At 39.3% G+C, this 18,473-nt stretch overlaps 2 protein-coding genes across 3 annotated transcripts in view; both read left to right on the top strand.

Moving 5' to 3' along the window:
- Positions 1 to 10,206, top strand: part of cpeb4b (cytoplasmic polyadenylation element binding protein 4b) — a 31,357-nt gene extending 21,151 nt beyond the window's left edge. For both annotated transcript variants that reach the window (XM_023277127.3, XM_023277120.3), the window contains 6 exons: positions 869 to 1,039; positions 1,280 to 1,369; positions 1,743 to 1,861; positions 2,015 to 2,129; positions 3,212 to 3,393; positions 5,505 to 10,206. In XM_023277127.3, the coding sequence (XP_023132895.1) occupies positions 869 to 1,039; positions 1,280 to 1,369; positions 1,743 to 1,861; positions 2,015 to 2,129; positions 3,212 to 3,393; positions 5,505 to 5,732 (905 nt within the window). In that variant the 3' untranslated portion in view covers positions 5,733 to 10,206. The remainder of the gene's footprint in view (positions 1 to 868; positions 1,040 to 1,279; positions 1,370 to 1,742; positions 1,862 to 2,014; positions 2,130 to 3,211; positions 3,394 to 5,504) is intronic.
- A 4,618-nt stretch (positions 10,207 to 14,824) lies between these two features.
- Positions 14,825 to 18,473, top strand: part of nsg2 (neuronal vesicle trafficking associated 2) — a 41,851-nt gene continuing 38,202 nt past the window's right edge. Inside the window, exons 1-2 of the mRNA XM_023277148.3 lie at positions 14,825 to 15,127; positions 15,482 to 15,651. Coding sequence (XP_023132916.1) covers positions 15,523 to 15,651 — 129 coding nt within the window. The 5' untranslated portion in view covers positions 14,825 to 15,127; positions 15,482 to 15,522. The remainder of the gene's footprint in view (positions 15,128 to 15,481; positions 15,652 to 18,473) is intronic.

The following is an 18,473-nucleotide window of genomic DNA, read 5'->3' as shown; positions in this document are numbered from 1 at the left end:
AGGTAATGAGGCAGTGAGATGCACAAAGTGTTGTGAGGGATGTACACCCAGCAGAAGCTGACACATGGCCTGGCAAACACACAGACACTTGTACACAGCACATGCTGTAAGTTAAGGCTAACTCCCTCGCATAAATCTTTATAAAGCAGCTCAGGGCAGGTTGTATGGGTGCAAGAATAGGCCAGGGAGAGCTTAACCTTTACCACACACACTCACTATTTAGACTTGGTTACTGCTGTATGTTCAGTGCTCAAAGGCAGTACAGGTGCTGCCCATGTGTGATTTATGTGAATTAATTAGGAGTAAAGAAATCAAATCACACATAAAACACTGCACATTTCTGTTTCTGGTTCTTATTGATAAGGCTATGATATGTGTCTTTAAAACTTCAACATCTCCATGCTAGACTGGAATGAATTCTTATATTTGTCCATCCATGTTTCTTTTAATTTTGTATCATTTTTAGTTTAAAGTGATCCCTGCCAAACTCTGTGTGCTGTCTGGTTTTTTTTCTGCTTTCAGACAGCAGTATTTTCATGTATTAAGTCTGTGCTGTGCTTTTGAACACATTTGCGGATGTAAAACATTTCGTTCTCACTACAGATTTCCAGAGGAAATAGAAAAATGTTTAAATGCACCCCTAATGCATCCACAGTGATGTAGAAAATGAGGTTAGATCAAGAAAAAAAGAAGAAGCTTTTTCCATTTTCACCTCGTACCAACGAGATGGCTGAATGCAGGGAAAAGTGAATGAAGTCTTCTGAAAAAAATTCTCGCGTCATTACTATGGCATCACTTATCTTTACACCCAGTTCTCTCCCCAGGAAATAAATCTGTTCTGCTGTCCTCCTCTTTTTCTCCCTCCCAGGCCACTCCTCTCTGTTCCCTATGGAGGATGGTTTCCCCGATGATGAGCGTGCCGATCAGGGTCTCGCTGGCCTCGGCTCTCCACACTGCTTTCCACACCAGAACGGAGAGCGTGTTGAACGTTATTCACGCAAGGTCTTTGTTGGAGGACTGCCCCCGGATATAGATGAAGGTACAGGAAGATTACGAGGGATTAATTCCTGGGCTAATTTTAGTCTTTTTCTGCATTTATGTAAATTTACAAGATGGGAAACTGCAGTAAAAGGTATACTCTAAGATTACACCTAGAACACTGGAGGTATGTTACGCAACACTAATTATACTTTGCAGTGAAATTGTGGCAGGACGTGTGCTGTGAATGCTTCTTTGTAAAACTTGACAATTAATTTGCATCTTGTTTTGTTAATTACAGATGAGATAACCGCTAGTTTCCGGCGTTTTGGACACCTGTTCGTGGACTGGCCTCACAAAGCTGAGAGCAAATCCTATTTCCCCCCAAAAGGTATCTTGAATTGCCATTCCAGCTTGTTCACATGTTGCTGTATTTTTCTGTGAAATGTCAAACAGCGCTTTCATTTAAATCGAGCATCTTTCTGCAAAAAGGCAGATATGTTCTTTGGCCTCATCAGTCTACGTCTTTCAATATGTATGCATCTGTGCAATCTGCTTTTGTCTTCGGGCTATTATATGAAGCATTTGTTAACCACGTCTGTAGTGTTTGTCTGTTTGCAAAAGCTTACGCCCTCCTGCTGCGAATGCAGAGTGTCGTGATCAGACATACAGTCGCAGTAATCAGCACACTAAATTCCAGCACGATTCTTTGTCAATACTTTGTGGCCCCAGCGGCATAAATAACCCCACTGTATTTTGTGTAGGCTATGCCTTCCTGCTGTTCCAGGATGAGAGCTCAGTTCAGGCTTTGATCGATGCCTGCATCGAGGAGGACGGCAAGCTGTACCTCTGCGTGTCCAGCCCCACCATCAAAGACAAGCCGGTCAGTGGGAGAACACACACACACAAATGCACCCATCTGCTTAAATCTCTTGCTGTTTCCACTGAACTCAGCGATTATGACTTTTACTTGACTTTACCAGCAGCCTGCAAATTTATTTCTGCAGCTGAAACCTGTGGGTTTTGTGTGTGACAGGTCCAGATCCGCCCATGGAACCTGAATGACAGCGATTTTGTGATGGATGGATCTCAGCCTCTGGACCCGAGGAAAACCATTTTTGTGGGAGGAGTTCCTCGTCCGCTCCGTGCAGGTATTCTTTGCTTTAATGTTTTTACATGAGGCTCTTTTTCCACCATGTGAATTAACAACAACGGAGTGTTTGTCATGCAAACACTTACATTTGAAGTATATACTGTGCATACGGCTTGAATCTCAAGTGTTTGTTAATGTCTCTCTCCCATATTTTCAGCCATTTATCAAAGGCCTTTAAAATGTTGTATTTTCCGTGTATCTTTGCATATTTTTAGAACATACACAACACATTAATAACAATAAGAAGTCATTCTATGCTTGTGTTCATTGTGTTTCCTTCCCAACTTTTTAAATGTCAGCTGTAAGCAAAATGCTTATTTGCGTACACTGCAATGTGATCAGCTTTTGTTCATCATAAAATTAGACCTGCTGGAGGGTAGAGCTAAAAAGGCACTGACCTACAGTGGTTATATCAGGAAGTACTCTCCATGGCAAGCTGTGCTGTGCAGAATATTAAATTTCATTTTTCCTGATAGCAATGTTTTGTTGACTCTGTGTTCATGTTTTCTGCCTTGTTTTAGACCTCAGTGCTGCACTTGTGGTAATGACAAAGGTCATAAGACCCTGCTGCGGATTAAATATTTTATGACCTTCTGTAATAACAGAGTCTAAATTTACATGTAAGAAAGGCTACATATCAAAAAACTGCCATTTGACTTTTCTGTGTTTTAACAAGTAAAGCTGAATTGCAAATTTGCAGGGTTACCTCCCCCGATTAGCATATTTGTTAATTTTTGTTGAGGAAAAACACTAACTGTAAATAAACTTGTTGGGATTTATTGCAGTTGTCCATAGGGCACTGCTCTCATATTTGCCCCATGAAACACTGCTGGACTTTAATCCATCCCTGTTGATGGTTTAAACACTCAGATCAACAGCCCTCATGAACTCAGCGTGTGGGGTGTTTGTATTCACTGCCTACACGGTCATGAGTTTTTGTATTGAACCTTTTAGCGTATGCATGTAATTGCTGGATTTACCCAGAATAGCTGTTGTTGTGTCTTTTGCTTCTCATTATCAAATTTGTTTTTGCGAAAGGTTGTTGAGCTTATTCTTTCTTCCCCCTCCTCTTCTCTGCAGTGGAGCTGGCCATGATCATGGACCGCCTGTACGGTGGAGTTTGCTACGCTGGCATCGACACAGACCCTGAGCTGAAGTACCCCAAGGGAGCGGGGCGGGTCGCCTTCTCTAATCAGCAGAGCTACATTGCTGCTATCAGTGCTCGCTTTGTACAGCTGCAGCATGGAGAAATCGATAAACGGGTGAGTAGAAAGAAAAGAGAGCTCAGTGTTTTTCTGTCTCCCCTCACAGTCCCCTTCTTTCTTCATTTGTATCACCCCCCCACCTTACTTCCTGTTCTAGTCACTCAAACTCTCTTGGCTTTGCCCCATTTCTTTACAGAGATACAAGGTCTTCACAGTTTCTGTTGGAGTAAAAATAAAATGCTGTGCTATATATGAAATGAGTGTGTTTACTACAGAGTGAGAAAACAATATTAACAGCAACAGTATTTCTAAAAACTGCTGTCAAATTTAAATAAAGTCCAACTAACAAGATCTCATTTATTTTTATCTGAGCTTTATTTATGCAGGGTGGTTTTAATTGCATATATGCCTATGAACAGCATTATCTTTTACAACAGTTGTAGTGAGAGGCAAAATAACTAGGACAGCCTAGTTTGCAGAACCAAGTAATAAAGCGAGATTCATTTCTAGGTTGTTCTAAGTTATTGATCAAACTGTTGACAGAATTATCAGCTCAGTGATTGGTTATTTCTCACTGGCATGTAAATTGGTAGTCATAGTTAACTTCTCTCCTGACGATTTTATGCACGGCTTGTGACTTTGAGTTTTTTTCAAAGAACCAAGACATTTTACAAAATGTCTTTTTAATCATTTTAACTCAATAGGCAAGTTTCATGCCGTTCCAAGCCGCAGAAATGCTTCGTGAGTCACATTTTCTGTGGGAGCAGCAAATGGGATTTTTACTTCGAGAATCAGGGGTGTCTGAAATTCCTCCTCCCACTTTGTGACTCTATTGGTTGTTTTGTACAAGTCAGCTGCTACTGGAGATATGTTGGCTTGTTACAGTAAGGACAGGTGTATATTAATAGTTAGCTTTTATATCTATTCAAATGTTGCAGTAAGTTGTACAACAGCACGTTTAGTCCCAGAGCCCTAAAACTTAAGCAGCTAAGTTAACTCAGCATCATTAAATTTATTTGTCACCCCTGTCCTTTTCCTACTGTGACATAAAAATGATTGTCTGCGAAAAAGGCTACAAATTCTCCCACCAATTTTCTGAGTTTCAGTCACTCACATGGTGCACAATTGTGTAATATTGATACTTATGAGGCTGTCAGCACTGAATACCTACAGGTCTGTTATACAGCGTACGATAGTCTGTTAATGACACAAATATTATTCACATTTACACAATAGGTGAGTGAGGATAACTTGAGCAGAAGCCCAGCAGAAATATGTAGTGTAGAGGCAACATTATAATATGAAATAATGGAATAATAGTAGGTGCTACTCATTTGCATAATTGGTGTGCAAATTTTGTGAGTGCCTCGGTGACTTTCACTGGCTAACAGCACAATCCCCCATTGCTGAGAAGTGGAAAAAGGAAGTAAGAGCCATTTCAAAACAGTGTGGCCTGAAAAGGAAGTTTGAAATCCACAAATTTCAGCATTTGGACAACTATCGAGAAGTTAGTAGTGTTATTTGACACTTAAACAACCTGAACTAATGATTCAGATATGTCATGATCCAAGTATGTATTGTAATTATTTCTAAAAAGTCAATAAGGACTATTTAGAATTGCTGTCATTGTATCCGTAAAATTTGGATGATTTGGTGCCACCCATGATGGAAATGCTTCGACATAGAAATCCATCCATTATCTATACACCACTTGATCCTCATTAGGGTCACGGGGGGGTTGGAGTCTATCCCAGCTGACTTTGGGCGAAGGCAGGGGACACCCTGGACAGGTCACTAGTCTATCACAGGACCACGTATACAGACAGTGAAACATATTCTTTTATCTTCCTGTAAAATGATCCATACATACATGAAAGTCATTGTTATTCATGACTTTTATGAAGAACTGATCAATATCGTGAACAGCTTTGTTCACATTTTCTCGGGAGTTCCGACTTATGGTGAAAATCGACTTACATCAATCTGTAGGAACAGAACTCTGACGTAAGTCAAGGACCCCCTGTATAATACTTGTGCCTTAAGTTGCAGTCCACTAAGTTTTTACTTTTCCTACCTTCCAGGTATTCGTCTGGAATGATAAAGGAAGTGGAGTATAGAAAAACCCGACTTCCAAAATAATTAAATGTAATTTACACCTCCGTTTTCAGGTGGAAGTGAAGCCATATGTGCTGGATGACCAGCTGTGCGATGAGTGCCAGGGGACTCGCTGTGGAGGAAAGTTTGCGCCGTTCTTCTGCGCCAACGTCACCTGTCTGCAGTACTACTGTGAGTACTGCTGGGCGGCCATCCACTCGCGTGCAGGGCGAGAGTTTCACAAACCCCTGGTGAAGGAGGGGGGTGACCGACCCCGTCACATCTCCTTCCGCTGGAACTGAGCGGACGACAGAGAGGGAGAGGCAACAGAGGAGCAGGAGGGCAGGTAGTGCAGGAGTCGCAAATCATTGTACAAATAAATGCACTTTTCTGTTGCTGGTTCCTTTTTGCTCTAATTTCACCCAACATTTTTCTCATTTTTTTTTTTTAAAGTTAATATATATCAATATTTTGAAAATAGAAAAGAAAAACTGGAATTATATCCAAATATGTCCAGCAAGGAAAAAAAAGATGTGTAACATAATTTTATTTATGCTTTTGATTTTTTGAGATATTTTTATTAGTTCTGAAAAAATACATATATAGGAAAGTAGTTTGAGGTGTGGAATATGGTACTCTGCTATTCAATTGGCATATTTTTCTAAACAGTGTATTCACTTTTAATTTTGATACAAGAGGCCCCAAAACAAATACTCTTCATTTGACATTCGACTAACTTGTTTTGTAGCAGAGCTATTGCTTTTTATTTTCTACCGAGTCTCCAGTGTAAATACTGTTTAAACAGTATGTCATTGGTTGTTATTTTCAGAGAGGTGGGATTAAGTTTGCTATTGATACTAGAGGCTCCAGAGCAAATGTGAATTAAAAAGGTGTTGCTAAAGAAGAGTGCACTTATTTCCTGTTTAAAGAGTGAAGATACAGTATATGAGACCCTTAGTAGTTAACCAAAGCTGAATCTGAATTAACTTTGAAGAATAGAGAGGGCCTACTGCAGAATGAAATGGATTCTTTTCCCTTCCAGATCAAAATGTTTGAACCTCTCTCTTTTTATGATTTCCAAGACCATACAAATCTTTTGATGATACTTGAAAAATGACAACAAAATTTTAGCAACACGGAATTTGGGTTTTGATCTCCATTTTGACATGCAAAAACTAATACCTCAAACTCAGCTGCTAATGTGCCGAATACAGTAAAGAGAAAAAAAATGAGAGCAAGCAAGAAAGAAAACACGGTCGCTCTCTGGTGTTCTCCTTTCCTTAGAACTATAATCAGAGGGAAGCAATGTAACAGGCAGAGAGTGATGTGACTGGCACAGTTTTGTACTCACTTGCTTCATCACCTTCTTATTTTTGTAATCAAACCCAGGGTTGTGCTAGGGACAGAGCAGAGCATCGTACAGTATATTATGGGAATGTATGGCATAGGGAGGCTACAGGAGACATAGGCTTACTGGTAAAGAGATAAATCCAGCCCCACATCCTCTCCTCATGTACGCCTGCGGCCTCTGCAGCTAAGCTAGCAGCTAACAGAGGGTAGGGCCTCATTCACGGATCACAGCCTGCCGTCTGTGTCCGCACACAGCGGGGCTTGGATCCAGATCTTTCAGGAGTGAGGTTAAAGTAACTCCTCGAGAGGAGGCTGGTCAAGTGGCCGCCTTTATTGCAGTTTCTTATGGGGCTACCACCAAACAGGAAATGCCTGTTTTTCTTTTTTTTTTTTTTTTTTTTTAGAAAATGCATTTGTGCAATTCTCCCAAGTCTTTAATGAAAAAGAAGTTCTACTTTGCATCCGAGAGTCAGCTGCATTTAATGAAAGAAGCAATTAAAGTTTATCTGCTTTTCGAATCGTCGGCACACGTATGAGTCACGGAGGGATCTGCCCTTTCAGCAAACCCTCGATCCTTTCTCCTGCCAAGCTAATCCAACTCAGCATCCAGTGTTTTTGAAGCATAAATGAAGATAGTCTCTGCAGTGCGCTCTACTACTGCACACTTGTGACCCACATGCAGTTGTTTTTGCTCTTGGAAACGAGATTGCAGGTCCAGTCAGCTGTACCCAGTGGCTTTTGGGAACCAAAGATGGCTGTGCAGTAGTGGGTCACACTGTAGCTCATGTTCTTGTTTAGATTTTTCTTGTTTTTCTTTCTCATTTCTTCTAGGACGTTTCTTTTTTTTCATATATATTTTCTTAAATCTGTCACTTCTGCCCAGTTTTGCTTAACTGTCAAGCCCTGATGAAATCCAGCAAACCAAAGATTGGCCTTGAACACGATCTATACAGTATGTATATTCTACACATATACATGCTGTATATGTATGACAGTGCAGTCAAAACCATTAGAACACCGAGTGAAGTAACAGCAGGGCTTGCAGACACACAAACAAGGCCTCACACTTTCCATAGCTCAAAATGAAGGTGAGCGCTGTCAGGCACTGGTTATTTTTTATCTCAAATAGGTCTGCGTGTTTGGGAAAATTAACAACAAGTGCACGTTCCCACAGAGAAAATAAAACTAATCCTCACATTTGTTTGACGTTTTAAGTCACTCAGTGGTAACTTACTAGCTGAGCATTTAAATGTCAGGGAGTTAGTACAGAAACTTGATTATACACACACACACACACTAGTGAGAATCCTCATATCGGCGTGGTGTCATTGCACCAATTTTGCACCCTGGACATTAGTTTTGTGGGTGTGGTGGGTGAGCATTTTAGAAGTTAAAACACTTTGTGAAGAATTTGCTGTTAAATGAGATGAAAAAAAAGATTATTTTATACATGGCCTGCTGATTTTTGGTACAGTGTTTTCTAGCTAAATTATTTTGTCATGCACATATAAACATTTATTATGCACTACTTTTCTAAATATTTTTTCTTTTTCCAACAGTCATTTTAGGCACATTTTTCACAAATGGGGAAACTCCTTTTTGCAATACCTCAATTTTTCACATTGTGAAAGGTAGCTTTTGTACTTTTGTTACTGAGAGATCTGCATATATGGAAATGTTCATTTTAAGAAAAAAAGTTGAGTGATTTCAATATATATTATTTTCAATTATGCTTTTTATACATTTCAGTGCTGAGGAATCTTTACAACTAAGTGCGCACTTGTGTTGATGCGACTTCAGATCTGCAGAGGAGAGACCAAAGTGTATCGCTCTCTTGGTCTTAGCTTTTTTGTACACTAGATGTTTCCAGTCAATCTGGTCAATAACAGCATGGCGAGAGAAAAAAAAAACAAGTTGTAATTTCAAATTGATGTTAATGTCTCTAAACATGGCTATACTAGTTGGAAATGGTAACTTCTGTCTTGGTTTCCTCTCCATAGATGGAGCATAACTTATTATAAGGAGAATGCAAAATTCGGTTCACGCTTAACGCTGAATCTCGTATCACAAGAATGGATGTTTGGTGTTTAGATATTTTAATATTTGAAAAAAAGTATATATATATATTCTTGAACTTGCCAACTAGCACCTATTGTAATCCTTAGCATGCATGACGAGAAAAAAAGAGAAAATGACAAGTACATGAATTAGCTATTAAAATTAATTGTTGTGGTGTGCACCAAATGTTTCTCAACTATTAAGTTGTTAAGGACACCCCAAACCCACTCTCACCTCACCCTCCTCCCCTCTACCCCTCCCCCACGTGTTGAAACTCCTCGCTTCCCCATTCGCAGACCTCTGCAGGATGCACATGACAGAGAGATAAAAAAATAAAATAAAATAAGAAAACTTTAAAATTGATTTGGCAGTGCAGGACTTTGAGCATCCTTATAGAACACTGTTTAAAAGACTTGAGAACTCATCCCCGCTGTCTGTCGAGGTGATCTTATATAGACCTATCTGGAGGAAGGGGAGCTTAAAGACTTGAATGTGGTAAATGTTGCAAGGTAACTTCAAGTTGTTATGTGCAATACTTCTTTTGAACCTTTTTCCAGATAAAGACTCTTTGCAATGTAATTCTTTAATGCCATTTTTAATTGCAGACATTTAATTAAAGAAGATGTTAATATGTTTTTCACAGTCATTTTCTACTGTTATTGTAATCCTTTTCATGCTGGTGTTTGTAAAAAAGAAAAGAAATCAAACTATTTGTACTAATATAAATAATTGAAGTTATTTTTAAAACATTAAAGGTTTTGTGCTCATTTGCTTATTTTGTTTATTTTAAGCTACTGTGATTGATTGCATTGTAATTATTAGGTCAACAATGTATTTAGCTGTTTATTGGTATATTTTTAATTGGAATGTATAATTGATTTTTATAATTTTGATCAGATTTTTGTTATATTTTTGAGGTGAAGCTTTTAATATGTTAAAGTGTCTAGTTTTTACTAATTGCTATATTGTGCTCCACAATATATGGTTCACATTTTCTGAAGGAAAATAAATATTTAAATATTTGTCTGTTAATGATGTTACTTAATGGCAAGATTTCAATAGTTTTTAACTGTGTATGGGAAGGTTGTTGTATTTATTAATAGCATTTTTTACTTAAAATATCACCTTAATTTTTATTGTCATTTCACTTTATAAGTTCCTATTTTTGTATTTTCCTTTCTAATTAAGTTATGTAATACGGATATGTCCATATTTCTAGGAGTTGGTCTGTAGAAGTGCTAGTGAAACGAAAAAGAAAAATCTAATGTTATTTAATTGTTTGCAGCCAACTATTTATAACAGTATGCATAATTTTTAAATATTTGTAATGTGAAATGTTGAATGAAATAAATCTTAACTGTGATGAAAGTATGTGCTCAGTGTGATTATTTATGGTGTGAGTTTAAGCTGTCATGGGAAGTACTAACAACTAGACGATTCTACGGTAGTCTGACACGCCTTCTTGTTGTCGCCACCATTTGACTGCTGTGTAAATGAGTAGCCATTCCGAACACTCAGCTCTTACTCTTTAACAGCAAAGTTTCACTGCAAACTGCAGCTGAAATTTTGTAACCTCTTAAAACATCTGAGGCCTGTACTACAGAACAAGTTCAACATATCCAGGATATCTTTTCGTGATTTCGCTTCACTAAGTTGACAGTGGCAAGAAAAATACAATGACCAATGCTACCCAGTAAAATCTGCTCAGGAAAGGAAGAACACAACCAAGAGTCCAAAGCATTGATTTGGCCTCCAGACTCTTCAGATTTCAGTCTTAAAAAGGCATCAGCAGGGTGCTGGCAAGCAAGAGACCCAAGAGATCTCACCCAGTAACCCAGAGGATCTGCCAACATCCTGGTACCAGACACCACAGGACACCCCTAGAGGTTTTCTGTAGTTTTGGTGAATGAAAAGACCCACAAATGATTAAAGAGTGGCTGAAGAGTTGTGGCTGATGTAGCTATGAGATACATATAGATCTACATATTTTCCCCAAGAGGACCAAACTATAACCCTAAGCAAATATGAAGAATTCAAAAATACACTACAGGCTAAATGAAGCTGCAGCAGCCAAACCATGCAATGAACGCTGGTAAAAATGGTGCAGACTGTGCAAATGCATGAGTTAATAGGCTTATCAATATCATTGTCCCATATACAGCACGAGTAGATCTTAAAGGGTCAACAAGTACAAGGCTTTAGTGCTTTCATTAGTTTCTGTTTTAGGATTACATTTCTATACAATAGAACAGTAAAATGGCTTTGAAATTGCTTGCAGCTTTGAAAGCTCTTGCCCTCGTGGAGCAGGTGAGCAGGGTAATTTCCCACGTACCCGGGTAAGAAGTGAACTACCGTTGTAATCCGAAACAACACTGAGTTACCTCGCTAACCTTAAATCTCAGCATCACGCCTGGGTGTGGTCAAATGTGGAGAAGTGTATTATATCTCCAACTGAATCTGGTCCCATTCTGATGTGTAAAATGCAATATTCATGAGTTCTTCACCTTATTCAACAGAAAATCTTGTAAAAGTGCTTTCTGGGCCGAAAAAACAAACATCTTTGAAAAATGGATGAGGGCATCATGAGGTAAAATACAGTGCAAGGAAGTAAAAGCAAAGAGTGTGGAGTCATTTGCAAATATGTTCTGAGCGCAACAACAGAGTAGGTGTGAGACAAACAAGCTAGGATAGCATGTTTTCTGAAACATTTGAAGGGTCGGTGCTTTTTTATGAGTGTAGTTTTTGTTAGCATACGTACACATTTGACATTTGAACTTAGCATGTAGTTTCCAAAATAGTTACTGCACCACTAACGGCATACTTTGGAGCAGTTTGAGGCCTAAATTGACTCTTATATGGAGATTTTTGCCCTACATAGATTTGATTCACATTATTTGGCTTTATAGATAAAACTCTAAATAAATCTGGCCTAACTGGACTAATTGATCGACTACTTTGGTGAGACACAAGAAATGTTCTGCAGACCTGAATCAGCAATGAAATCTCTAACTAGTTTGACGAAGATAATACACCTCAGCTTTGACAGTTCAGATTGGACAGATATTTTAACATAAGTACTTCTGTCAACACCTTAAGCCACTTTTCCAGCTTTTCAGCTCATAATTAGGTGTAAAAGGAGATTGGTCTTGTGCTCGAACCTGGTTCTGCTGGAGGTTTGTTCCTGGTAAAAGGGAGTTTTTGCCAAAGAGCTTCCTCAAAGGGAACTGTATGGATCTGTTGGGTTCCTCTCTTTAATATCGTAAGGTCTTCATCTTACTATGTGAAGGATCTTGAGATTACATAATGTTGTGAATTGGTGCTAAATAAAACCAAACTGAACTGCTACCAATCAAATAACCCAGAGATGACTGGTTCATGTAGTGTTTTCTCAAATTTACCAGCAGCTCAGTGACACCACCATCTGGCTGCATCCTGTGCTGATATTTAATTTAGAAAAGCTCTTGCTATGTACATTTCATTTTTTGGGGGGGTCAAATGTAAATATGTCCAAGTAAGAATGCTCTATTTGTGTATAATGCCTGCTATATGATAGACTGATGAATTACAGTGGTGAGCTACCTTTCCTGGTGAGAGTATCCATGCAAAAAGACAGGAACGGGCAGGTTATTATCAGGAACCGAGGCAGGAAAACAGACCTTGCACACCCACTTGTGTGAATGTGAAAAGATCACAACAGGACTGAGCCATCGGCTTATTTGCTGAAAGGTTAAAAATCAATCATCTCATTTCCATGAACAAATAAGGATAGCGTGCGAGAATGTATCAGGAAATTAAACAAGGCAGTGAGCTGTATTACCCACCGGCACAAAACAACCAGAAGATGCTTTTTCTCTACTGCAAATAGAGCTTGAGCTTTGCGATTCTCACAATGGGAGGTAATGTAGTGGCAGAAAAAGGAAAAAAAAATAAAAAATTTCCTAGAAATCACTCTTTTTGGCATAAAGATGTGATTAGAAATAGCACATGGCTGTCTCATCAAACAGTACATACAGTGTCGAGGCGCCCGTGGGGTCAAACTGGCTCATGTACAATCACTTCCTTTAGAGGCCCTTTAGAGAAAGAAGGCTCTGTGAAATATGATAGTACAGCTGGTGTCAGATGTGGGTTACACACTGAAACAGGATCGCATTTTATAGAACATATACAGATGTATCACAGTAAATTTGACAGTGATAAAGTGATACTGCACCTAATGCTTTCTGTGTCCTGTAATTGATATAGCAGGATATTGTTAGTACATCTAGGTTAAGGGTGCACGATGCTGAGATTGGAATATTTTGATAATCTTAGATATATGTACAAAACAATTAAAAAATCATCAGATGACTTGATGATTGGAGTAATTTTGTAGAAGAGTGGATCCACAAAGAAAACAAAATCTAATAATTAAAAAAAAAAAACCCACAAAAAAAAACCCCCAGAAAAAGCCACTTGGAACATTTCTTTAAAGGTGTAACACTGGCAAAATATTTCAAAACTGTTTTTTGTTTCGGATGGCCTTCTGATCTGGCAAATCTTGTGTCAGTGTCCAAATATATATGGACCTAACTTTATTTCATCCAAATCACTTTGTTCTACATGTCTCATTTAAAAACTCACTAAAAATAGAGACTCCACTTCAACCAAATTCTGTAAATAAAAAAAAATATTAGGGACTCTGCTGTAATTAAGGACTTTTCAGGTGAACTGCAGGCTGTGTTTACACAGAGCAGAGAGGAGACAAAGATGGACACAGATCAAAAATATATTAGTAGAAGTTGGCAAATATATGAAACATGTAGGGTCACCATTTTCCCCCCGGTACTAGTTAGACCTGTAGAAATTGCCATGCAAGCTGAGCCCAGGTTTCATTTTAAATTCTTTGCAAAAATAAGTAATCAAAGAAATTAAGCTTTACTGTATTTTTTTCATTCTGATCTATGGCATTATAGCTGTGTCATACTGTGCAGATGACATGTTTGTGTTGTTTGTAACTGCAGTCATGGTTGTGCTGTTTTCATCGAGGAGCAGGACTTGTACTGAGAAATGAGCTCACAGAGAGTAAAAGAGCAACACCCAGAAACTGTTTGGGGTTCAAAGAGTCAAAAGCAACAATGAAGCCTTTGGCTACATAAAAACATCCAGTGAGATCTCTTTTTTATTTCACTCAAAAATGTACCCAGAGTGAGTAAAAATGGTACAGAAGGGTTCATTTTTTTTTTGTCATTTCAGCAGTATCAAAAAAAAAAAGCTGAACCTTTAAAATGGATTCCCAGACAAAGGAGGAAGAAAATACAGAAATTTCCAGTTTTGAAAACATATGAAATTCTCAAAATGAAGCGTAAATATCTTATAGAACTCAGCTTTGGTTCCAAATAAAGTAAAGTCTGAACAAAATCTAAGACGGTGTTGTGTGAATTCTGTCCGAAATAACAGGACAGAAAATACATAAATAGACAAGTAAATGATGGATTGAATGAATGAATAAATGCTTGTGCTCAGAGTTAAATGACAGCTTGACAGGTGTAACTGTGTGTCACTAGTTATACCGCCAGGTGGAGCTGTAGGACCAGAAGAACCAGTGAATGCTGCATAGCTTCGGCTGCTTTCAGGTGCTGTGGGATGTATTTATTTTGTTGCATTTGTCAGCTCACAATAAATAAATAAATAATGCACAAATTACATTTTTGCGAAAGTGAGATTTGTCTACAGCTACTAAGCCGCCCAGACATGATGTTCAGGAGGCTCAGGGTAAATAATTAAACCTTAATGAAAAAACTGCTTAGACACGTGTAATCTGTTTTAAAAAAAAAAAAACAAAAAAAAACTCTGAGTATTTGCAGTGATCGATCCACTTTGATCAGTTAACTACAGCGTTGAATGAACGGTTAAAATTCCATGCGCAGGTCGGGTGCAGAAGTTTACGAGGAGCCCTGAAATGCAACACTTATTCGACTTCCACTTTTGGCCAAACAAACCAGACTCCCGAAAGGAGAAAAAAAAACAAAAAGAAAAACATCCCCCCTAGCGGCGGCTCCAGCGGCTTTGGTGTAGCAGCAGAGCGCACAAGAGGCTGTGTTTGGATTAGGGGGTTGGGCTGCCTGCTGGTAGGAAAACCTGCCGCCTGACATCCAGTCTGTCTCCGGCGGTCCAGCGTTGCTTTTCCCGCAGCATCAGCAGCAGCGACACCGCAGCGCAGCCTCCAGCTTCACCTGCGCTCCCTCCGCCTCTGTCCAGACACAAACACTGCCGCAGCACGGAGGAAGCGCACGGACGAGGACGATCAGCTGTAAGTTACTGCCTTTACATGCGCTTTTTGTTGTGGTTTTTTTTATTGCTGACGGATGGTGATGATGATGGGGAAGATTCTGATGTGAAGGGAACGTTGTTTTTTAATTAGGTTTCTGGTAGTTTTGTTGTTTTGCTCATCTAATCATTCACAAATTGGTGCGCAATTTGATGTTATGCTTCCAGTAAACAATCAATTTGTATGTACTTTACAGCCAAAACGCAAGAAATTCAATATTTAATGCATCTACATTGCCACCTCCTTCATCAAATGGCCTGTGTCTGTCAGGTTTTATTGACCTGGAAGGCTTTGAGGTGAAATAACATCCCTTTTTCTAACACCTCCTTCATTCAGGAGCAGTCTGCAGGGAAATAAGGGAATATATAAGGACGAAGATGGTGAAACTGGGGAGTAATCTTCAAGACAAAGGGGCCAAACCTGTGAGCGTGGAGGACGGCTTTCAGAATGTGCCCCTCATCACTCCGCTGGATGTTGGCAGCCTCCAGAGCCAAGCACCTGACAAGGTGAGAGACTTCCCACCAACTCCAAATGAGAGTGTTTTCCTGCTCGTTTGCGCATCTGTGTTATCGCTTTCTGCCCCTAATAACTCAGTGCTGTTGACCTGTGCCATCCTGAAACCTCTTCTTTATGCTGAAAACACACACCTGCACACACACATAACGTTTCATTCATTCATCTCAGCTGTCTCCCGGCCATGTCCTTTGTTTTCCAGCTGAGATTAGGAGACAGATTTGGTGCCAGACAGACTGTCATTTATCATCTTGACATCCCATAGTAACTGCACCGCCGCTCGTTAATCCAGTTACCATGGTGGCAGTGCCGAGCCGGTTTGGTGGATCTGTGGGTTGGGGGGGGCATTGCTGCACTGATTGCACATTATAGAAATGAATGGAATTAGACAATAGGAGAGCTTGTTGTCGTTTCTCACTCGTATAAAAGCTTTAGCGTGGATCCATTGTGTTGCGGTGTTGTGGGTGCATTACTTGGCAACAGTTACAGCTGGATGATTTCATTTTTCAGCTATGTGAGTCCATATTTCTCCTCTGTGCTGCTGATCAGTTTATTGCAGAGCTGCTGAATGAAATAAGACTGCGCTATTGATGTTTGGTTGGGCATATGAACCAAATCCTACCAAATAAATGGCTTATTTTTTCATTCTTAAAGCAACCATAATTGGTTTCTTTATGGCTCACTTAACCCTGACCAAAGGGTTCATTTGGAGAGATGAACTTAAACTGAATTATCACCTGATGTGCAGCTTTATGTTGAGTTTCAGCTTCACTGTTAAGTAGCTGCCCTGCACACAAATTTAACTACTAGCTGATGGACACGGTGAAGCATTTAGCAGCAGAGCAGCAGGATATTTCCCTCCGGAGAGCAACTGACCTTAAAGAGAGGGAATATTGGAATCACTTTCCCAGGTGGCCAGAAACATGAATCCAAATGAATGATTATTTCGCTGTATGACTGCTGGGTGTGTAAATGAGCTTCTGGCTGCTACATGAACATGTTTTCCATATATATATATATATATATATATATATACACTTAAATGGTGCTGCTCCTCAAGTGGACAAAAAAAAGCCTTTTATTGCAGGTTTAACTAACAGCTTAGAGCAATTTGTGGCAAAACTGAAAATACATTACATTAGGGAAATAAAAATGTCATGTCTTGGGATGTTAATATGTGGCAAAAGGTACACAAGGCTTCATTGTTGCCTTTGAACCCCTCTGAAATCCAGTTCCTGTGGCATTTTTTACTCACTGTGACCTCATTTTTCATTGCAATCTAAAATCCTGCACCTCAATGGAAACAGCACAACTGTGGGTCGGAGTAGGGTAAACTGAAAAAAGCCCTTTGTGCATTGTGACACAGTTATAATGCCATCAATCAGAAAAAATGAAAATACAATAGAATTTATTTCATTATTTATTTTGCTAAACCCAGGGTTGAGTTTTGTAGTTTTCCATTCCATTGTACAGTATACAGTGCACTGTTGTTTCCCTTCAAAAATGCATTTCAAGCTACTTTCTGCACATTTCTGGTACTTTCTTAGGGTACAGAAGTACTATCTCTTGCTAAACAAATAATGTTTAGCACCTTTAGCAGCAATAATAGTGATAACAATCCTCTACTTCAGCAAAGAAAACAGTCATAACGTGTGATGTAATAAAAATGAGCGGTGTCCACTGATTAAATACAGTCATTCTGCCCTCTGAAGAGATAAAAACCCAGACCTTCACAAAGTATGTGATGCATGACAGGTTAGTTCTTCATGTAAAATAGATTTTTGGTTGAAAATTCAATTAAACTGCTCTATTTTAGAGGCTTACCGGAGGCGAGTCATTTTTGACCCTGAGGACAAGGGGAGTGTACAGGATCTTAAGACAACACAAGGGTTAAAAAATCAACTACAATCAACATGTACAACATTTTTCCAAGTGCAAAAAGCTGAAAAAAAATGGCGACTCTACATGATATTGATACATGATACATAGATATTTTCCTACTTCGGTGTAAACACTGCCTGCGGTTCAGCCGAAAAGTCCTAGAGTTTCTGTCACATGACTTTTGGTTGCATCTCAGCCACTCATAGCCTACGGTTGTGCATCATTTTTGTTCACACAATCTGGTTAATGGTGAATTTTAAAAATCAGACAAACAGAATAAAGTGATCTTGTGCTTAAATCTGGTTCTGTTTTCCGTTGGAACTGCACATCACAGAAGAGTAGTTCGAAGACTGTCGGAAAGTTGAAAGTCTGACGATTCCTTCTAAAAACGGTTGGCAAATTTGTAAAAGATAACATGCCTTCCAACCCCCTGCTGGGTTTTGGGGTTCAGAGGCTTAAAATGCAATTGATACCATTTTAAAAGAGCACATTCTTCACGTGATAGATATCTAATTTTGGATCGAGAAGACTCAAGCAGTTTTTATCATTGACGGTTCACAGAAAACATCCCCCCTTACCCCCACAAAAAATAAAAAATCCTAACAACGAACATCCATTTGCACTGCTGCAGACAGAAACTCAAACACAGCCTGAACCCACATTGTGTATTCCGCTGAGGGAGGCAGAGTCTCTTTCCATTCCATATACCTGTTAACTGGGGAGGCTTGTCATTCACTGCACTCAAACACACACACTTGCACTTCTTCGTGAGTGTGTGCGCTTTCTAGTAGTGTGTATGTACAGTTCAGTCATGTGTTTGTGTGAGTGACAAGTCGTTTCTGTCAGCAGCCACCAGTTCGTGACATGACATTCATAGAGCCGTCAGTCATTTTACACTGATTAAATCGGTCCCACTCGACTCTGGAGTATTGCT

Source organism: Amphiprion ocellaris, chromosome 14 (assembly GCF_022539595.1).
Source record: "Amphiprion ocellaris isolate individual 3 ecotype Okinawa chromosome 14, ASM2253959v1, whole genome shotgun sequence".
Classification (NCBI taxonomy): Eukaryota; Metazoa; Chordata; class Actinopteri; family Pomacentridae; genus Amphiprion; species Amphiprion ocellaris.
Note: the sequence above shows the minus strand (reverse complement) of the source record. Positions and strands in the feature narration are given on the sequence as shown.